Below are 12531 nucleotides of genomic sequence, written 5' to 3'. Positions count from 1 at the left end.
ATACACACATACGCACACATATATGGAAAAAAAAAATACATGTATAACCCTACATAAGATTGGTACTGTTTCGGCCGGGGAGATGGCTCAGCGGAATAACTGCTTCCCTGGCAAGCCCAAGGGCCTGAGTTCAATCCCCGGTTTTGCCAAAAAAAGACAAATAAAATAAAATGTGGTAGAGAAAACTATTTGTAGCAAAAATGAGTTCCTTAAAAAAAAGATTGGTACTGTTTCATAGAAATCTGCAATGACCTTTAAATAAGGGTTCACCTAATATATCTTTCATATAGTCCTGCATAACTTCATATTGAGAGCTCTTTATTGTTCAGCCAGGAGCACACTGCAACTTCTCTTGCCTTTTGAATTATGCTGTTTGTTATTTCCTATATGCTACTTCTGGAGGTATTAAAATATTTCAAGTTTGTATAAAAAAATAAAAATAAAATTACTAAATAAATAAATAAAAACCATCCTAATGGGTTTTTAGTATTTCACTGTTGCTTTTATTTGTACCTTCCTAATGACTACATGTGGAGCATCTTATTTCATCTGATTAGCTATCTGCATTTCTTTAGAGACACATCTACTGCAGTCTTTTACCCATGTGTAAATTGGGTTGTCCAGGTCTGTTGCTGAGTTAAAAGAAGATCTCTACATATTCTGGATGTAAACACCTCCTGAGCAGGAAGTGTAGCTCAGGGGCAGGACACTTGCCTACCATGTTCCAAAGCATGAGTTTGAGCCTAGAACCACACATTTTAAAAATTCTGTCCGTGGTATGATGTTCTTAATTTCTGATACCTCCTGGTCCTATTTAACCACTCTGGTCTATGTATATTAGCAGGTATACACACGATTTCAAACTTCTGTGCTGTACATTCTCTTACATATTAGTGCTTCCTTCTAAAACCTGTCTATTCTTTAGAAAAACACTAAGATGTCACTTCACCTGTGAAACATCATACCCCTCCTCCCACCAATCTTTCTCTTTGTATACATGTCTAATTTATTGCTACACACACATTACACCAACCCTGATTTCTACAGATACATTATCAAACACAATTTTTTTTTTTGCGGAACTGGGGATTGAACACAGATCCTTGAGTTTCACAGTCAGGCGCTTATCCTACTGAGCCATCTCCCCAGCCCAAACACAACTATTTTGAAGTGATCTTTTTAACAAGCATTCCGACAAAAGCAAGAATATACATTTCATATACACTGACAGCGGGGCTGGTGAGATGGCTCAGTGGTCTAAAGCACCTACTTAGAACAAGCTTAGTAAAGCAAAGTGACCACGGTTCAATCCCCCAGCACCACATGCCAGCCAGCCCCGCCCCCTGGTGCACTGAGCTGGCCACACACACACACACACACACACACACAAAATAAATAAAATTAAAAAAAAAAATTTATTACACTGACAGCTACACTGGTGTTACCTGATTACAAATGAGCCCAAGCAGACCAGCCCATGTTCTCAGTGCAGCTTTGCTGTTCTCTGCTGGTCACAGTACATTTGATAACACGTATCTGAAGCTTTTAAAATTTTTGTTACATTTATTACTTTCAGCAGGAGAAACTGTAAGTAACTATAAGCTAAAAAGTTAGTTTAGTTGTAAGCAATGCAGTTAATGCAGTACTGATTCTCACTATCTTCAGACACTGTGGTGGACACTCTATATACATTAGTTTTGTTTTGTTTTTCTTTTAATGTGTTTAGTACAGGATCCACAGGGTCTCACTACACAGATCAGACTGCTAGGGATCCTCCTGTTTTCAGCCTCCCAAGCACTGGGACTGCGGGCATACCACCATGCCCAGTCTCAACCACCCTCTCAGCATGCTGGCACAGCATGCCAGGGATCAAACCCTGTCCCTGCGGCTACCTAAACAGGCACTTTAATCCACTGAGCTATCTGGCCAGCCCCCCTATATACATTAACATACTAGCCTTAAGACTACAGCATGAGGCCCCAGAGGTATTGTGTGATCCACAATCAGCTTTTTGTTTTTTCAATAAATGTGCCTAGGGCTGGAGAGATGGCTCAGTGGTCTAAAGCACCTACTTAGAACAAGCTAAGCTAAGCAAAGCACAGGGACCACGGTTCAATCCCCCAGCACCACATGCCAGCCAGCCCGCCCCCTGGTGGGCTGAGCTGGCCACACACACACACCACTCTCTCTCTCTCTCTCTCTCTCTCTCTCTCTCTCTCTCTCTAATAAATAAAAAAAAATTAATAATAAAAAATTAATAAATGTGCCTACTTTACCCAATTTTCTAATAAAATTTATTACTGTTACCTGTTTATTTAACATTTTTATTGTTGTCTTCTCTGTTTTAATCTACCATTTTATGTCATTATAGTCTTATACATCTTTTACACAAGGCAACTAATATCTTTTCTATGTTTTTGTTGTTTTGCCTTTTGTGTTCCATAGCTTCACTGTAACATGAAAAGAAGTGGAGTTATTTAATTTTCTGCTGAACATTCAGAGTACATCTTTAAAGACTTCCCATCAACCTTAGGAATCTCTCAAATCAATGCTTTTATAATGTCATCTTTTTTCTTTTCTTGTCTCCCTTTGGGAACTCAGTAAATAATTACTGCACATTCTCATTCCATTCGGGGTATTTTCCAATTCCTTCTTATATTTTACCTTTTTCTGTATCACATTTAGGAAAACCAATCTTCCACTTTACTAATTCTCCCTTCAGTACATTTGTTATTTAAACCATTCTCAGAATTTTACATATTTATTCTTTGCACTGTAATTCCTAGCTCCACAGATAATGTCATACTGTTCTCTTAAAAACAAAATGTCTAATACTTTTAGAAAAGTTAACTTTTTTCCCCTCTGGTACTAAAGAATGAACCCAAGGGCTTCACAGTGAGCTGTATCTCCAGTCCTTTCGTTTTGCTTTGATAAAGAATCTTGCTAAGTGCCTAAACTGCCCAGATTGGGTTCAAACTTGCAGTTCTCCTGCCTCAGCTTTTTTTTTTTTTTTTGCGGTACCAGGGATTGAACTCAGAACTATCTCCCCAGGCCCTCAGCTTTCCAAAGTGCTGGATTACAGGCTTGCCATACCCAGCTAGAATAATTATTTTAGCTTTCCACTAAAGCATAATACAAATTTATAATGTAAAGGAGAAAGTTCAGATTGAGAGTGTTTTTGGCCACCAGAATTAAATTTTTTAAATTCTAATTGTTACAGTCTCTGCCTTTACTTTTAAATGAAAACAACACTAGTACAGCACTACATAAAAAACCTTGATATACAATGTGAGTGGAGTACACTCAGGCATAAAGAATACGCCTCAGACATTTCTAGGCAAATGGATGCGCACTGGGACAAAATGCACTGAAACCCACATGTAAATGTTGCACTGCTTCTCCGGTGTGAGAAGCTGAAAGAGCAGCACCTAGTAAGGAGCCAACAGATAACAGGTAAACAGGAAGAAAATATTCAAATGAGGAGGAGACCAAAAGGGGAGGGGAGAGAAAGAAAGAAGACAAAAATGGAAACAAAAGCTTTTGTAAATGGAGAGCAAAGGAATAAAGGGAGAAAAAGGGAATGGGGAAGAAGAGAAACAAGTTACATCATGTACAGTACACAAGCTCTGAATGACTGATGAATATGTACACCTCATAGGTACCAACACAGTCTGATTGGAGGGGAAAGAAAAAAACTAAATAATACTTTGAAATAAGTTTGAGTCCATAAGGGATTATCCCTAACAGAACAGAAAACCAAGGCTTAGAGACAGAGTGTATGCCTCTGTCAGGATCGACAGCGCAGAGCAGAACCCCAGACTAAAGAGCAGCTGCTAGGACCTGCTTGCACGTCAGGCTGGCTGCCCTCAGCCTCCATGCCCAGCTGCCAAGGCTCCAAATCTCTTCCTTCTTGTAGCAAGACTCTGACACCTCCCGTAAGAGGAAGGCATGGAAACTCAAGGATGTAGTACAGGTCTGACATCCCTGAAAGCCATTTTGTCAGAATGTAGAGGTGCCTCCTCTGAGGAAAGATGCTTGCTCTGCTAAGGGGCATAAACCTCATGTTCAGTCAGAAGTAGTGGAGGAGAGGGCCGGCCTGATAGATCAGCGGACTAAAGCACCTGCTTAGGCAGAGTGCAGTGGCCAGGGTTCGATCCCCAGCTTGCCGTGCTGGCCCCACCCCTGGGGCATGCTGAGATGGCGATTGAGACTGGGGGCGGTGGTGTGCGCCTGTAATCCCAGCATTGGGAGGCTGTAAACAGGAGTATCACTTCAAGTCCAATCTACGCAGTGAGACCCTGTAGACCCTGTTAGACCCTGCCCTAAATACGGGGGGAGGGGAGGAAGTGATGGAGGAACAAGATGTAGGAGGACATGCAGAGACAACTACTGCATGTTAGACACAGCCACCAACTGCTCACAATATAGCCATTATGCAATGCAAACATGCTAATAAAAACAAAGTTGTTCACTGGATTTCAATTTTAAACATAGTACTTCTAGTTTCTATACACTTATTTTCCAACTTGTCTTTTTTTTTCTGGTAGTGCTAAGCATCAAAGTCATGCTAGGTAAGAGCTCTGCTACCGACCCACAATTCAGCCCCTTTTTATTTCCTGACAGACGTCTGCTAAATTACTCAGGCAGTCTTGAAGCTGAAATCCACCTGCCATGGGTATTATTTAATAGGAAGAAAAGGTTCCTGTCCTAGATCTTAGCTCCCCCTTTGTGTAAGCCTTCTAGCCCAACTGCTCTATTTATTTTTTACATTATCTCAAACCTTTCCTAATATTTTGAGTCTCCTTTTTGATCTTGAATTATCTCAGTTCCATATTCCATTAGTAGCATCTTTTTTTTAATTAATTTTATTGAGAAACAAATAGCAATGAGGCCATTCCAAAACAGGTTAGCAGGACAATTACAATAATTAATACACTGCATATTGTTGTCTTCATAGTAGTTATTCCTAATACAAGATGCAGACATTTACAGTTGTGGTTTTTTTTTTTTTTTTTTTGGTGGTACCGAGGATTGAACTCAGGGCCCTGTGCTTGGCAGACAGGAGTTTATTCTACTGAGCTATCTCCCCGGCCCAAGATCCAGACATGATCCCCTGTCCAAACAGTATTAGTACAAATCTTTCTTCTCACTGAATTAAGAGAAAGTAGCTGTATATCTATCTTATTTTATATATACAGATACAAAATGGTCCTTCATTTATATCCACTTTCTGTTTAGTTTTGTCAGAGATGAGTAGTCCATTGCCATTTAAATATTGTAGGTGCATAAATTCAGCAAAATAATCCAATATAGTTCAGTAATCCATAATAGTAGTGGGTTATCCATAGGACTGGCAATGTCAGAAGTTGCTGACTTGAGCCTTCAGCAGGTTTTTTAAACTAGCAGTTAATTGGAAGGATTTTCATCCTAACTATATATGCTGCGTAGCACCTTTTATGTTGTCATTTTATCATTTTGATGCTCTCATGGTGTAATCCAGCTTTACATTATATCATGCTGATTCTTCCTGTCTTCTGTTACTATGATTTCTTATTTATTTATTTATTTATTTATTTTGTGGTACTGGGGATTGAACTCAGGACGCTGTGCCTACTCTACTGAGCTATCTCCCTGGCCTGATTTCATTTTTAGATCCACATTTTAGATCCAGAAAGACTTTATATTTGCTTCTGTATGACAACTGCATGCTGACCTCACAATTTGGATATGACAGCATAAATTTCTTTTCTTTTTTTTTTTTTTTTTTTTTTGTATTTTAGGGAAGGGTCTACAGGGTGTTAAGGTTCTCATTACTAGATCGGACTTGTAGTGATCCTCCTATTTACAACCTCCCAAGTGCTGGGATTACAGGCGCACGCCACCACGCCCAGTCTCAATTGCCGACTCAGCACACCCCAAAGGCAGGGCAAGCGCAGCAGGCCCAGGGATTGAACCCCCGGCTCCTGTGCCTGCTTGCAGGCAATTTAATCCACTGAGCTATATTTGGCCTGTCCTAGTATAAATTTCTTTTGTCCAAACAATCCTAAACATTAAAATTAATTAAATTTTATATGGACAAAATAGGTTTAACAAGACAAAAATATACCTTTTCAGCCGAAGAACCTGTCAGGACAAAAGTTGAAAAAACTGGAAGTGGGTATTTGGTTTGAGGATCCCAACATTCAATCATGGCTCCCATAGGAAGGCAGAAGAGGGGGACAGATTCTGAGAGTGGAAAAGACTCATAATCTTCCTCTGGGTACCTGAAAATTAAACCTTTAGGAGAAAAGAAACAATGATAAAGTGTTTACTTTAAAAGTTAGTTTTATATAAATTATATGATACACATTAAGAGGCTATTTTATTACCAAATTTCATGGGCATATGTATTTGTGTGAAATTTTAAATTTTTTCTTGCTATGACAGAAATCAAATCTTTTTCTTGCTATGACAGAAATGAAAGTAAGGTAATAAATTTACTTTCTATATTTTACCTATGAACTAAGTTAATCACAAAAGAAACATCAAATAAACTAACTTAGACTTGATTCAACAAATACTGATCAGTAGTCTTAATACATTTTTTCCCTACATACACTAATATCTGGAGGAGACTAGTAACATAGAAGAAATTGTAACAACTATTGCAATTAGTCTTTGGAAAAACAAAATTCAGGGAAGAGATAAGTGTTATAAAATAATGCCAAGGCAACAGAAATCATCACAACTGCTGTGGTCCTCACGCTGAACGAGCAGCAGAGTAAAGGCATGCAACATGAAAAGTAATAAAACACAAACCCTGCGACTGAGAACAGAGCATGTGAGACTCAGAAAGTAGGAACAGAAAGCACTCTGAGAAGGGTTTTTAAAAGCCCTTTGGACTAAAGTACCTCAATGACATTAGTTAATTAGCCTGTAATGTTGCCAATATATAGGCCACTTCTACATTAAAAACTTTGAAATCAGTATTAGAACTCTGAGTACCAAGTCTCCAAAACTCTGTATTCTAAAGTGTCTCATATCACACACCTAAATACTTTTACAAAGCTTCTTTCTCAAAGTTTTTTTTTTTTAATACCTTCTCCCCACCACAAAAAAAAGAGTGCATTTCAGGAAATCACATACAATCAACACATTACAGCAATAGTAGCAGTATCATATTTTTAAATGATACTGAACTTATATTGTTAGTGTTGCCTTTATTTTTGTATTATAAATTAAATGGTTTGATTCACTAGTATGAATTTTTATAAGCACAATCAAGAACTTTCAGATAATATACCTGACTTCCCTGAAAATTTCATTTCAAAAACTGTGCATCATCAAAGAGTAATTGGCACTACTTCTTTTTACAAAGAAGTATTCCAGCATCTCTTCCACTTACAACTGGAGCATACCTGTATTTTCAGTTTTTATCCCACCATACCAGTGGGATGAAGAGGTCACACTTAAATCTTTACAGCCCTTGACACTTTACTGTGCAGTAACAATGTGGCGATAGCTTTCTCAAAAACTTCACGGCAGAAAAGTTTCTCAGGCCCTCCTCTCCTCCACATAGCTGATGCTTTGCAACAAGGGAGAAAGGAAGCAAGTCCACCTTTCATGGCAAGTAACATGTGGTTTCAAATCAGACACACAAAGATAAGAGAAGGAAATATAAGAAGTAAAGATGCAGTTTTCACCTTTCTGATTGCCAAAATACAAAAGGTCAGAGAGTAAGCAGTTTTCCATTAAACTGTTAAATCTATTAGTGCAGACCAAAAGCTTGACTGCTTTTACTCCACATATGCTTTCTTTGGGTAAAAGCTTAAATTTCATTAACAGCATACTTGGGGATGAAGGGACATAATGCATTAAAAGAACTTATGTTTCACATGCTAAAATTATAGACAATTCAGTTTACAATAAAGCAATTCCACAAACTATACAAAGGAACACAGACAGTCTCTCTTAACTAAATGTTACTATGCACCAATAACTACAGTAACAGAGACAAATCTTTAATTCACTTACCAGCTTTATATGCTATTGCATTTGAAGCAGGCACAGACTTCTTATAACACAAAAACACACTGGAACCCCACTGTAAAACAGAAATTAACGGTAAGAACAGATAAAATGAAAACCTCTTTTTCTTGAATGTCATCTAAAGATTCTGATTACTCAGGAGAGTTTACTGAAAACCAATGCTTCTAGGGCTGAGGGTGCAGCTCAGTGGTAAAACGTGTGCTTGAGACATACAAGGGCCTGCACTCAGCCCTGGCCACACCAGCGGCAACAACGCAACGTGCTTTCAAACAGACTACACAGCGTAAAATACAGCAAAGCACTGCTAAGAAAACCTGAGTAAGAAAACATGATGATATTCAAAGTTTAGAATTACCCAAGCAGTCACAGACCACACCAGCTTGAAGGCACCGTGATGCAAGCACTAGACCCTCCAGCAGGGGCCATGGAGTTCTAAGCTATGAAGATGCCAAGTGTAGAGACCACCATACCTTCACTAATAGCTAGAGATACACAATACCTCTGCCTGCACCAGCCATGTCAGGGTAATACTAATTTGATCTGAAAATAATTTTCAAAATAAATCTAACTCAGGCCGGAGAGATGGTTCAGTGGAATAAGCGCTTCCCTGGCAAGCACAAGGGCCTGAGTTCAATCCCCAGTTCCGCCAAAATAAATAAATCTAACTCAATACTCAACTGTAAGGCCAGACATGATGATGCACAGCTATAAACCCAGCACTCAGGAGGTTGAGGCAGGAGAATCGCTAGCCAAATAGCTCAGCGAATTAAAGCCCTGCTTAGACAGACTCAGGGGCCAGGAGTTTGACCCCTGGGCCTGCTGTGCTGGCCCCGACCCCAAGGCATGCTGAGGTGGTGATTGAGACTCAGCATGGTGGCATGCGCACCTGTAATGTCAGCACTTGGGAGGTTGCAAACAGGAGGATCACTATGAGACCGATCTACACAATGACACCCTGTAAACTTTCTAGAAAAAAAAAAAAAAAACAAAAAAAAAAAAAAAAGCTAATGGTAATAAAAACAATAATCATAAAAATACGAGGCGCCAAGCCCAGGCCCTCCACATGACACAGGCCTTTCCCCGCATTCTCTGGACCTCCCCCGCCCATCCAGAGCCAGCACAGCCCATCCTGTGAGTGAGAACTTCCGCCACGCTCTTGGGGGTCCTGCAGACTCACCAGAGCAAAGCCCAGTGAGTGTATGTGAGAGCTTCTGTGCGCTCTTGCCCCTCTCCTCATACCCCTCCAGACCCAGCCCAGACCTGGCATACAGGCTTGGGGTGAAATCCTGCACCTAAAGTCCCTGCAGTGAGACTAGGGTCAAAACCACGCAGCTAATCCAGGAACAGAACATCTTACCAGAGGGGCAAGGCAGCCCCACCTCCAAGGGCAACAACAATAAGGAGCTGAGCACAGTAGCCAGACCCAAGCCAGGTTCAACTGCATGAACTAGAACTTGGTATATCAGTACCTGAATTTCATTAGGTGATAAGGATCTAACTGCCCCAAAGTTCTATACCAAAGGTCAGAGGTCAGTGCTATACGGAAATGATAAAGACAAGGAGCAAAATGCAATCTCAGGCCTCAAGCCCACCAAGAACAAGTGAAGAGGACACTAGCTCAGTCGAAATGTATGAATCAATAGCGTTGGAAGTAAATAAGCAACAGCATACAGAGTAACTCAGAGCAGAATTAATTTCTGGAACAAAAAAAAAAAAAGAAAACTCTGAATTCATAGCATCTGAACTAAAGAATCAAATGCAGAAACATATGGAGAAAACACAATGCCCACCCAGAACAGGTGCAATGGACACTAGCTTAGCTGAAGTATATGAATTAATAGCATCGGAAGTAAATAAGCAACTGCAGAAAGGTTTAAAGGAACTCAAAGCAGAATTAATGTCTGAAATGAAAAAAGAAATCTCTGAATTCACACCATCTGAACTAATGAATCAAATACAGAAACACAGGGAGGAAACCCAATCTGAAAAAAACTCTGCAGTGAAAGAATTAATAACTGCTTCTAAAGAAGACATTGATAAAAAAAAATACAGGAAATTTGAAAAATGATGGATTCCTTGAATGAGCAATACAGAAAAGAAATAGATCGCATGAAGCAGAGTCAAAGAGATATAGAGGAAATTAAAATCTCAATCACAAGCCTGCAAAACCGTCTGAGTGAAACAGATGTTGAAGATGTTGAAGATGCTGGTGCAGCTAGTGAAAAGGTAAGAAAGGATCTCTTAAAAACAACGAGGATGCAGGAAAGAATAATGCATCACCTGCAAGATGATGCAAAGATGAACAATGTGAGACTAATAGGCATCAATGAGAAGGAAGGAGTCAATACAAATGATATAAAAAGAATATGGGCAGAAGTAATAGCAGAAAACTTCCAATATGAGGAAACAATCTGACATTCAGGGAACTGAAGCATCCAGAACGCCAAATAACTTCAACCCAATTAAAAAACACAACAAGACATATAATAGTCAAGGTTCCAGAAATCCAACACAAGAATATCATACTGAAAGCTGCTAGAGAAAAGAAGCAGATCACATTCAAAGAAAAATCCATCAGAATTACAGCTGACTTCGTTTCACAAACCATGAAAGCAAGAAGAGCATGGAGAAAAGTACTTCAAGTCCTCTATGAAAACAAATTCCAGCCCAGACTACTATACCCTGCAAAACTCTCTTTCAAATTTGATGGAGAAGTGAAATACTTTCAAGACAAAGAACAACGAAAGAATTTCATGGTGGCAAAGCCAACGCTACACAGATTACTGAAAGATGTTCTAGAGAGGGAGCAAAATGATCAGAACTCCACGAATGAGATCAGAAGCAACCAACTAAATAGGACAAGTAATTAAACACAGGAGAAAAAGGAGTAAACAACAACAGGTAAATAACATGTCAATCGTAAATCAATACATCTCCGTTATAACGATCAATGTGAATGGACTCAATTCACCAATTAAGAGAAACAGACTGGCACAATGGATTAGGAAACAAAATCCAACAATAGGCTGTATACAAGAAACACATTTAACTCATAAAGACATTCATAGGCTGAAAGTCAAAGGATGGAAAACAATACTACATGCCCCAGCACATCAGAATAAAGCAGGGGTAGTAATCTTGTTCTCAGACAGTCTCAACTTCAAACCAAGAATGATCAAACAAAATAAAGAAGGCCACTACACACTGGTTAGGAGAAAAATTCAAGAGGAAGAGATAACATAAATATGTATGCACCGAACATGGGAGCATCCAACTATACAACACAGACCTTAACAGACATGAAAAATCTAATATCCAATACAACAATCTTAACAGGAGACTTTAACACCCCTTTATCCCAAAAAGATAGGTCAAGCAGACAAAAAATTAGCAAAGAAGTAGCAGAACTGAACCAGAGCTTGGAACAAATGGACTTGGTAGACATATACAGAGTGTTCCACCCAATCATGGTGGAATACATGTTTTTTTCAGCTGCACATGGGTCATTTTCCAAAACAGACCACATACTAGTACATAGGTCATGCTTAAGTATATGCAAGAAAACAAATTATCCCATGCATATTATCTGACCATAGTGCAGTAAAAACGGAAATAAATGACAAAAGAAACTAGAAAAAAACCCTAAATACATGGAAATTAAATAACACCCTACTCAGCAATCCATGGGTTACACATGAAATTAAACAAGAAATCCAACAATACCTACAGTTCAATGAAAATTCATCCACAACTTATCAGAATTTATGGAATGCGATGAAAGCAGTTGTCAGAGGGAAATTCATAGCTGTGAACTCACACATTAGGAAAACAGAGCGGGAACAAATAAATATCCTAATGTTGTACCTTCAACAAGTAGAAAAGGAAGAGCAAACCAAACCCAGAGCCCAAAGACAGGAAGAAATCATAAAGATTAGAGCAGGAATTAATTCAACTGAGATGAAAACAGTTCAAAGAATTAATGAATCAAAAAGCTGGTTCTTTGAAAGATTAAATAAAATTGATAAGCCCTTAGCTAAACTGATCAAAAAGAAGAAAAAAAAATTCAAATAAAAGCAATAAGGAATGAAAAGGGTATAACTACACAGATCCAGTGGAAATTCAGAAGATTATCAATAGCTACTTTGAGAATCTTTACACTCACAGAATAGAAACCACAGACAAAATGAACAGATTCCTAGAAAGGTACAAATTACCAAAACTAAATCAAGAAGATATAACAATTCTCAATAACCCAATAACAGCCAATGAAATATGAAATGTAATAAAGAGCCTGCTGACAAAGAAAAGTCCAGGTCCAGATGGATTCACAGTTGAATTCTACAAGAAATTCACAGAAGATACAATCCCTACACTCCTCAAACTCTTCAATGAAATTGAAAAGGAAAGAATTCTCCCAAAATCATTCCTGGAGGCAAGTATTATACTGATACCAAAACCAGGGAAAGATGCAACTAAGAAAGAACTACAGGCCAATCTCCCTCA

At 38.8% G+C, this 12531-nt stretch overlaps 1 protein-coding gene across 4 annotated transcripts in view; it reads right to left on the bottom strand.

The window, feature by feature from the left end:
- Dennd4c (DENN domain containing 4C) overlaps positions 1-12531 on the bottom strand; it is a 116534-nt gene that overhangs the window by 85197 nt on the left and 18806 nt on the right. For 2 of the 4 annotated variants that reach the window (XM_023715817.1, XM_023715818.1), the window contains exons 3-4: positions 8014-8083; positions 6107-6276 (exon numbers count right to left, since the gene is read on the bottom strand). In XM_023715817.1, coding sequence (XP_023571585.1) covers positions 6107-6276; positions 8014-8083 — 240 coding nt within the window. Of the gene's footprint in view, positions 1-6106; positions 6277-7397; positions 7598-8013; positions 8084-12531 lie in introns of those variants that run through there. The other 2 variants (XM_023715819.1, XM_023715820.1) reach the window with 2 other exon arrangements.

This window comes from Octodon degus, unplaced genomic scaffold, assembly GCF_000260255.1.
Source record: "Octodon degus isolate 3935 unplaced genomic scaffold, OctDeg1.0 scaffold00044, whole genome shotgun sequence".
NCBI classification, from domain to species: Eukaryota; Metazoa; Chordata; class Mammalia; order Rodentia; family Octodontidae; genus Octodon; species Octodon degus.
This window is presented reverse-complemented; position numbering and strand designations above follow the sequence as displayed.